This window comes from Balaenoptera borealis (assembly GCF_965194805.1).
Source record: "Balaenoptera borealis genome assembly, chromosome: 8".
Classification (NCBI taxonomy): Eukaryota; Metazoa; Chordata; class Mammalia; order Artiodactyla; family Balaenopteridae; genus Balaenoptera; species Balaenoptera borealis.
In genome coordinates, this window is record NC_138865.1 from 120693049 (window position 1) to 120702087 (window position 9039).

Consider the following 9039-nt stretch of genomic DNA (forward strand, 5'->3'; position numbering starts at 1 on the left):
CTTACGCCAACCCGATCCTGGGCCGCTGACCGCGGACGCCGCTCGCCGGGGTGGCAGCCCTTTTCTTTGGGGGCCAAAGAGCCCCGCCCTGCTCCCGGCCGTGCGGAACCAGAGGCGAAGGCCCGGTTTCCAGCAGGTCGGGGAGAGAAGGGCACTTCCGGGGATCGGCGCTCACGTGCGGAGACTCGCGCGGGGCGGCTTCCGGGCTCTCGGGCCGCTGCTGTCCCCGCTGCCGGCGAATTGGGGTCCGGCGGGACCTGTGCTCGGCGAGCAGAGCTCGGCTCCGGGGCCGCGGCGCCGCCGTGGATGGGCGCGGGGGCTGGGACGGTGCCGGAATGGCGAAAGCGAGGGTGCTGGCCCCCGAGTGCGCCCCGGGCGACCCCGCGCCTGAGCCCGGGCTCGTCAAGAAGCCGAATCGGAAGAAAAACAGGAAGAAAAGATTCTGGAAGAACAAAGCGCGAGAAGCAGGCAGAAAGCCGGGAAACGGCCCCGGCGTGGTGATGGTGCGACCTCCAAAGGCACCGGAGGACTTTTCCCAAAACTGGAAGGCGCTGCAGGAGGAGGTAAGGCCGCGGGGGCCCCGCGGATGAAAAAACGGAGAAGGGCTTGTGGGGCCCAGGGGAGCGCAGATTGGCGTGAACGCTGTGGACTGAGCGGTTCACCGAGAGGTGGCCTGTTGAGGGCGGCAGCGAGCTCGCAGGCCAGTGAATGGCAGGGACTTGATGTACAGGATTCTGGCAACATCCTGGACCTTTAATAGGTGAGAGTTGACAACAACTGCCGCCGGCTACTGAGCTCTTAAAATGTGCAGACGCTGCCGGCTGAGTTACATGTGTTCTTATTTAACCAGCCCTGAGATAGAGTCCTTAATTATCTCCATTTTACAGACGAGGAAATGGGCGAGAAAGGTTACCTTAAGTGTCCAGGTTTGCAGCCGGGTCAGCAGAACCAGGAGTCAGACGCCCAAGTCCCTGCTCGTAATGCCGTGTTGTACCTATTGTCTCTCTCGGAATCAGTGGTCCAAACTTACTTATAGGTTATAGGTTATTGTCTCCTAAATGCTGTTTGCTGTGCTTCACTGATAAGTTCTCTCCAGTTCCGTTGGAGTTGGCTGCTCTTGTTATCGCTGTTTTCTAGGTGAGGTAGAGAGTTTAAGAAACTTGACCCAAGGTCGCACAGCTAGCTAGCAGATGGCAGACTGGGGTGCAGATTCACACCGTGGGGCGCGAGTTTGTGCTCTTTGCTACTGCTGACCTTCAGAGTCTCTTCTTAGTTCCTGAAATCTGTTACGGAGGGAGCCTCAGAGTGAGAACGAGAACAGAAGAGCTTGTGAGCTTCTTAACACAGCCGGGCATCTTAGGGCAGAGTCCAAAGCATTCTCCTGTCTTGACCCACAAGCCGATGAAATTTTCCCTCCGGTAAACCCCGGGTTCTCTGACTTCTTGAGCTGTAACTTTATCTCTTTCGCTCAAGTAAGTAAAGCAAAACTAAGCAAGCAAAGGGATATTTATTAGGGAGAAAACCTTGCGTTTTCTCCAGTTCATACAAGAAAGTACATTCTTCTGTTCTTTAAACATTGTGGGAACAGGTAAGTAGAAACCCACCTGATCACTCAGCTGGTTGCCAGGTAGCAGGGTCTTAACCGTGTTGAGAATGGCCACACCGGGGACCTGCACACAAGAGGAGGTTGGGCTGGGAGACCTCAGCCCTCCGTGTAGGAGAGCGGGGGTGCGGCTGCCAGCCCTTTTTCAGCCACTTTTCGTTGGACACGCCCCTCTCTTCCTGAGACCCTCACAGCAGTAGCAAACCAAGAAATCTGATCACGGAAGTAGCTGCCATGCACCAGCTGGTTGGCCTGAGCCGTGACGGGATCAGCTCCAAACGTGGACACAGGCTGCTTTTACACACACACACACGTAGAAGCTTTCTTAATCCTTTGTGCGTGTTTTCCAAATTAAAATGCGTTGCATATTTTATCTTGGGTTCCGTTAGTTGCTGAAACAAAAATCACAGGCCCCGGAAGAGCCTCTTGTTCTCTCTCAGACGGATTCCAAAAAGCAGCCCCAAAGTGTCCAACAAAACAGGAAAGTGATCTCAGATAAAGCAAGGAGAGATGAGATGGGGACAGAAAACACAGACCCCAAGGCCGCAGGGAGCTCTGTGCCCTCAGGACGTCTGATGAACAGGAAGATCCGGGCACAGCGCAATGAGAAAGGAGCGAAGAAAAGGACCAATGATGACATTTCCCCGAAACGAGGAGAAGTCAAACGTAAGAAGTGGAAAGCTGGGGAGGTGACCGCCACCTTGCCTCCGGCCCCGCCCACCGAGTAAGTACCGCCCGGGCTGGCGCGGCTGTGATGAGCGGCTCGGCCTGGTCAGCGTCCTGGCCGAGAGCCAGGTCACAGCGACTAAGGCCTGTCTCCTTAAGGAGGCCGAGCCTGCTGGCCCCTCCGTCACCTTACCCTGGTGCTGTCGGTGTCTTTGTTGACTATTTGTCTCCCCGGAACGTGGGCACGAGGGAGACAGAGCCTGTTTCATAGCTGCTGTGTCTCTGGGGCCCAGAACAGGGCCTGGCACGTGGGAGGCCCCAAGGAAGGGTTTGTGGCATGAATGAACGCCAAAGCCACAGGGACCCGCGTGTGAAACCGATTCCCGCGTCTTGCTAGCTGGGTGGCTTGGGGCAAGTTCCCGACGTGCCCGCAGCCTCAGTGTGCTTCCCCGCGGTGGGTCTGTGAGCTGCAGCGCGCTGACCCAGTGCCTGGTGGTTACTCAGCAAACCCTGTGGTGTCACCCACCCGGGGAGGACCAGAAGTCAGTGGCTGCCTCTGAATGGCTCAGCCAGGAGTGGCGCGTTTGTAAGTCAGTCCGGCTGTGTGTTGCCTGGGGTTGAGGACGCCATCGCTGAAGGTTTCAGGAAAGAACAGTTGGAGTGCCTGCCGCGAGTCGCCACGCCAGGCACGCTCTCTGGAAATGGAGCAGTCACGACAGGTCTCTCTGTCTCGAGGGGGACAGAGGGTGCACTGAAATTATTTCAGTAATTCCCTCAGTGTGGTTGGGATACATCCAAGGAGGGAGAAGCCTGTGGGGGCAGGTGGCCAGAGGGGCGCGTCCAGTCAGTGAGCTCAGGAGGCCGTCTCTAAAGAGATGACAGGGACGCTGAGCCCGAAAGACACAGTCACGAGCCACTGCTATCCGTCCCCGCCCGGCGTCCCTGTCTGCAGGGCTCGGCCCGCGGACGAGGTGGCGGGGCTCTGTGTCTATGTTCTGCACTCATCGTGTTTCTGTGAGGTTCTTAAATGTTTCCTAACTGAACCGTTAGTTTTGTAATTGAGAAGAAAATGTTAGCAGCCGGTACACCTGAGTGGAGGTGGGGGGCTTATTTCTATTTTATATTCTTTCTGTTGCTCTGTAGTTCCTAAGTTTCAGCTAATGAGTGTTTTTTTTTTTTTAATTTATTTTTTGGCTGCGCCCGGTCTTGGTTGCAGCATGCGAGATCTTTCGTTGCAGCATGCAGACTCTTAGTTGCGGCATGCATGTGGGATCTAGTTCCCCGACCAGGGATCGAACCCAGGCCCCCGCATTGGGAGTGCGGAGTCTTACCCACTGGACCACCAGGGAAGTTCCTAATGAGTAATTAAAAAGGAAAGTGCCAAGATGATCACAATAGCCGGAGCGGTGGCCTGGCGGCCAGGCACTTGGGGCCGGACTGCCCTAAGAGCAGACCCCGCTCGCCTGCCTGCGCTCAGCCTGTTCTCCCCTCTGCCTTTTAGCGAAGACATCTGGTTTGACAACGTTGACCCAGCGGACATCGAAGCAGCCGTCGGCCCGGAGGCAGCCAGGATAGCGAGGAAGCGGCTGGGTCAGAGCGAGAGCAGCATCACGCTGGTGAAGGAGCGGGCCTTTGGCGGGTACGCGGGGCAGGGCCGCGGGGCGTGCTCCGCCTCGGGGGGCGGGGGCGGGGTCTTCAGGAAGGGCCCACTTCCCTCTCCTCCCGTTGAGTTGGGCAGGCGCCTCTCGGCGTCCGGCTGAGACCCGTCCTCGTCACGTTACTGAGCGGTGGTGCCCGTTCCTGGGTCCCGCGGGTGGATTGAACTGGAGCCTTGGTTCCCCTGCAGCCTGACGAAAGCCTTAGCCGCGGACTGTGAGATGGTGGGCACGGGCCCCAGGGGGGAGGACAGCATCGTGGCCCGCGTGTCCCTGGTGAACCAGTACGGGAAGTGTGTTTACGACAAGTACGTGAAGCCAACCCAGCCGGTGACTGATTACAGGACGGCGGTCAGCGGGATCCGGCCCGACGACCTGGCGCAGGGTGGGTGCCTCAGCGCGGCACGCGGCGGGGGCGGCTGGAGCGCCTTCCGTGTCTCCCTGCGGCCCTTTGTGCTGCAGGCGCGGGCGCAGAGAGAGCCCGGCAGTCTTCCTCCCTCCCGGGCGGGTGGGCTCAGAGGCTTCCGCGCCTGCTTGCATCGGCCTTGCTGCCTGCTGGCCACGCGACCTGAAGACCAGGACAGTGTTCCCGGACGGAGAGAGGCTGCTGTGGGGTGGGGAAGGGGTGGGAGGCGGGACAGGCTGGAGGGGCTCCCAGGCCTACGCGAGGGTTCGGAAGCCGTGGGGAGGCCGTGGGCAGCAAGGGGCCTGGTCTGGCGCGGGTTCCCCCGGGGGGGCCTCGGCGCTGGGCATCGGCTGGGGCGGGGCGCGGGGGTGGGGCGTGAGCCCGTCCTCTGTGCCCTTGGTCGGGGAGGTGGCTGTGCAAGGCAGCGAGCCGTGGCCCAGCTCGGGACACAGCCTGGACGCTGAGCCCGTAGGGTTTGCCGACGGACAGGCTGTCGGGGGAGGGCACAGAGGCCCCCGGGGGGGCCCCAGATTTGGGGCCTGGGGAGGTCCTGGGAGCAGGGGCTTGAGGCGGCGGCTCTGTCGTCCTCTGGCTGCGTCCTCTCTGCTCTCCGCACCTCTCAGGTTCCCTGGAGCACAGCCCCCGAGGTGGCCCGGCCGATCATCAGCCCCAGGGCCCGACCACATCTCCACCCAGGCTCTGCCGGTCCTGCTTGGGTCGCGGGTGGGCAGAGGCACGGGGCCCAAGCGCAGTTGCTGCAGCCCTTCCCTTGGGGCGTGAGGGGAGGGGGTGGCCCCAAGGGGTCCGCTCCGAAAAAGCGAGCAGAGCTGCCTCCGGAGCCCAGGGTCTAGAGCCGGGCTTCTCACCGTCTGTGGCGAGGGCCACCCCCACCTCGTTTTTGTCTCCGGTTGGAAAGACGTCAAACACAAGCCCTGGTTTCTTACTGTTAGATTCAGCTGTCGGCATTACCCTGGCCGGGGGCCGTGAGTGTGCTCCCCCCGCTCCTCCCCGGTCGGGGTGCGGGGCGGCCCCTCGGCCTCGGCATCACCCTCCTGAGCGGAGTGGCCCGCCTGCCGGTCCTCGCAGCTCTAAGCGGGGGGGCCTCTCGCTCAGCACCATAGTGATGGACACGTCACTAAAAACCGCTTCTTTGTTTTGTTTCCAGGAGAAGAATTTGAAGTCGTCCAGAAGGAGGTGGCAGACCTGCTGAAGGGCCGGATTCTAGTCGGACACGCGCTGCACAACGACCTGAAGGTGCCGGCTCCGGGCGCCTCTTACGTAACGCGGTGTCCGAGGCGGTCGCGCTTTCTCCGTGACTTGGGTGATGCGCCCACCGTGTCAGCTTGGGGGAGCGGGTCCCTGCACACCCTCGTAGGCAGAGCCGGGCGCTGCCTCTGCCACCCTCACCCGCCCGGTGGGCCGCCGCTCCTCCCAGGGCAGAGCCCCTCCTGTCGGGGATCATCCCCGGAGCCACTGGGCAGTCCCCGTGTCCCAGGCCGGCCCGTGGCGGCCAGCACGGCGGGCGGCAGGCAGGCTCGGAGGGTCCCCTTCCCGTGCCCCAGAGGGTGGGGCTCAGCCTCTGCCCCTTAGGGTCCCTGCTGTGGGCAGAGCTGACCCACCTGTTGGGACGAGAAGCTCGGGGTAGGCAGGGTGGGAGACTGTCCTCCCTGGGCCTGCAGCTTCTCAAACGGTGTTTCCTGGAAGCTTGGCAGCCTCCAGTGTTTCAGGGACCCATAAAAGTTGGTCTTAAATGTCTTTTAAAAGTAAATTTTGAGGGAATTCCCTGGTGGTCTAGTGTTTAGGACTTGGTGCTTTCACTGCCAGGGCCTGGGCTCAATCCCTGGTCGGGAACTTAAGATCCCACAAGCCGCGCAGCGCGGCCGAATAAGAAGAGAAAGTAAAACTTGAACTGTTAAAAACCAACAAGTCCTCTGCCCACAGAGACGCGTTTTGTCATAAACGTTCTCACCTCAGGGGCCCCGGAAGCTCGTGCTCCCTCCTAGCGCCCTCCCCGTCCCTGGTGACCTGCGCAGGCTCGCGTTCCAGCCGCTTGCTGGCTCCTTGGTGACGAGTCTCCAGCTTCCCCGGTTTCAAGGCTGTTTTCATGCCCGTGTGGTCCTTCCATCACCTTTCCCATGGTGATGTTCCCTCAGAAGTTCCGGCTCGCGTCAGTGCTTGTTTTATCTGTGTGTGCACGTGTGTTATGTGTTGGAGTTTGGTAGAAGGGATCTGCCGCTGCAGATGAACAACAAAACGCCCATCCTGTTTTCTCCTCCAGGCGCTGTTTCTCGGTCACCCGAAGAAGAAGATCCGGGACACTCAGAAGTACAAACCTTTCCGGAGCCAAGTGAAGGTACTTGGAACCGCGCGGCTCCGTACAGCGTAGCTCGGTTTCTCGGTTCACGTGATCGTCGGTTCTGGTCCCTGAAGGCCGGCTTACTGAGGAAACGTGTTGGGTTTCGTTTGGTTTTTCCTTTTAACCTTTAAAACTAAAAGGAATCTTAGAAGAAAAAGAGTTCTGCCAAATGCCACCTTTAAAGTTAGTGTCGCTGAGGGCAGGTGAGTTCCACTCTCTGATCTCTGTGATTAGACCCCCGACTGCGGGCAAGAAGCCGCCATCGTGTCTATTCCAGAGGCAGAGCTGCCCTTGAAATGAGCAGGGCGGCCTGAGGCCGGAAGGCAGAGATGGCAGAGTCCTTTCCTGGTCCTCCTCTAGGGGCTGACCGGGTGTCACCAGCCCGCAGGGCCGCGGGCATTTCCGGTGGGAGGGATGCTGAAGGTCACTTGGGTCGGGGCTCAGCGGGCAACTCCCCTGCCCAGGCAGGGCCTACAGAGGCCCCACCTGAGCGTGGCTGTGCGCTGCCCTCTCCCCTGGCAGAGTGGACGGCCGTCTCTGAAGCTGCTTGCGGAGAGAGTCCTGGGGATCCGGGTGCAGCAGGCAGAGCACTGCTCGGTGAGTGTGTCCCGGGCGACAGTCCTCGGGCTTGGGGGCTGTGCCTGGCCTCCTGCGCGAGGTGCAGTGTCACCTGAAGACGAACACAGTGGGCCTTGGGCGGCTTCTGTTTCAGGAGGCTCCTGGTCATGATAAATGACATGGCACAGCGGGCCTGCAGGGTGTCGGTTAAATTCTCAGTGGTTACATTTAACTAATACTTCACACCAGAAAGCTGCTGGTGTACGGTAGTCAGAGACAAAGGCCCCAGTCTGGATTGCAGGCCCTCTAGGACTGCGCGTGAGGCCGCTGGCCCGCGGAGCCCAGCCGCTGGGCTCTTGTGCCCCCGCATCAGGCTCAGGGCCTGCCGTCCCCGCACCCCGTCTCCTTCCGAGTTCTGTGGTGTCGGAGCACCCACGAGGCAGCACGTTCATCCCTTCGCTTTGGGTCCCTCCCTCCCGTGAGCTGGGGCGCGGAAGCACGGTGAGGGCCGTGGTGCGGGACCACTGCCCTCGTCAGTTTTCTCCTTCACTCGTCCGCGTCTGATGCCAGGGCTCGGGAACCGTGGGATGGACTGGCATGTACGTGGCCGTGCTTGTCGCCCGGCGGGACAGTCACGGTGGCGCTCCGTGTCCCCCAGATTCAGGATGCGCAGGCGGCGATGAGGCTGTACGTCCTGGTGAAGAAGGAGTGGGAGAGCATCGCCCGAGACCGGCGGCCCCCGGCCTCCAAGGCCCACGGTGACGCCGCCTAGCAGGGGCCCCGTCCTGTGCCACGCTCACGGGCAGCTGTGACCAAGTCACCGGACAGATGCAGGCCCCCCGGAGCAGTGACCCTGTGGAAAAGTTTCAGAATCACGGCAGCAGGGGCGCGCGGCGTGCTCGCTGCTGAGCAGAACGTCTCCCGTCTGGTTGTGGCATCTGAGACTCATCCCCGCACGTGGGACGGGAGGAGGGGCTGTCCCTGGGGGCTCCCCGGGTCCCAGGACCAGAGGCGCCTAGTTGTCCCCAGGTCTGCGGCGCCTTCCCCTGAGGAGGCCCCTTTCCCTCGTTGCCTTGGCCAACGGAAAGGAAAGAACTCCGCGGACTCGAGCCTGGACTGCGCGGCTGTGGGCAGCCCGGCGGCAGCCTCGTCGAGGGGTTTTCAGTGGTTCCTTTCTCACCCCCTGCACACAAGTTTAAACTGCGGGTCGGGGCCCACAGCCGGCGAGGGGAGCTCGGGCTGCCCAGTGCGGTGACGACGGTTCTCTGCAGAGGTGGGCGCCTCCCCGACTAGGGTGGACGTTCCGACCACGGGCGGGCCCGGGCGCGGGGGGCTCTCTGGCACAGGAGCAGCCGGTTGCAGTGAGTGGAGCGTGTGACGCGCCGGGCTGTACTGAGCCCCCGCCGGCTGTACAGAAAGTCCGAACCCACGGAGGAGGTTGTGTGACGTAAACGCAGGTTTTTACTTGAGCTGGAGCTTGTGAAGGCTCAGTGTCTGAGGGGACTGCTGTGTCCCCCTGCTGGTCCTGGGTGACACCTCTCCCTGACCCCCACCCCTAAGGAGACGCCCTGCCGCACTGGGCGCCCCGGCAGGTACAGCATGAGGAGGGAGAGGCGGAGCTCCCCGGGCGGCTGCCTGGGGCAGGCCTACTGCCCGCCGTCGGAGCTGCGCTGCGAGGCCTCTTCCAGCTTCTGAAGCACACTTTGTGCGTAAGAAACCAGCTCCTGGAAGGAGAACAGTAGGTCAGCTGTTTCCATGGACGGTCTCGTTACTCCAATAACGAGTAATTTCTGTT

The 9039-nt window shown here is 61.3% G+C and overlaps 2 protein-coding genes across 3 annotated transcripts in view; one reads left to right on the forward strand and one right to left on the reverse strand.

The window, feature by feature from the left end:
- ADAMTS13 (ADAM metallopeptidase with thrombospondin type 1 motif 13) overlaps positions 1-197 on the reverse strand; it is a 32601-nt gene extending 32404 nt beyond the window's left edge. The window contains exon 1 of the mRNA XM_082403542.1: positions 6-197. The gene's annotated coding sequence lies outside the window, so the exon portion shown is untranslated. The remainder of the gene's footprint in view (positions 1-5) is intronic.
- REXO4 (REX4 homolog, 3'-5' exonuclease) lies at positions 197-8713 on the forward strand. 2 transcript variants are annotated; one of them, XM_082403550.1, is made up of 8 exons: positions 197-563; positions 1993-2327; positions 3771-3908; positions 4116-4309; positions 5496-5584; positions 6609-6683; positions 7151-7283; positions 7903-8713. In XM_082403550.1, exons 1-8 carry the CDS (start codon positions 336-338, stop codon positions 8004-8006), a joined length of 1296 nt encoding a protein of 431 aa, XP_082259676.1. In that variant the 5' UTR covers positions 197-335; the 3' UTR covers positions 8007-8713. The 2 variants fall into 2 exon arrangements, with proteins under 2 accessions (XP_082259676.1, XP_082259677.1); XM_082403551.1 differs by having other exon boundaries at positions 7209-7283.
- Positions 8714-9039: the final 326 nt, after the last annotated feature.

Coding starts and splice junctions, on each gene's coding strand:
- REXO4 (XM_082403550.1), top strand. CDS start 336: ATGGCGAAAGCGAGGGTGCTGGCCCCCGAGTGCGCCCCGGGCGACCCC. Junction 564..1,992: donor GGAAGGCGCTGCAGGAGGAG/GTAAGGCCGCGG, acceptor GGGTTCCGTTAG/TTGCTGAAACAAAAATCACA. Junction 3,909..4,115: donor AAGGAGCGGGCCTTTGGCGG/GTACGCGGGGCA, acceptor GTTCCCCTGCAG/CCTGACGAAAGCCTTAGCCG.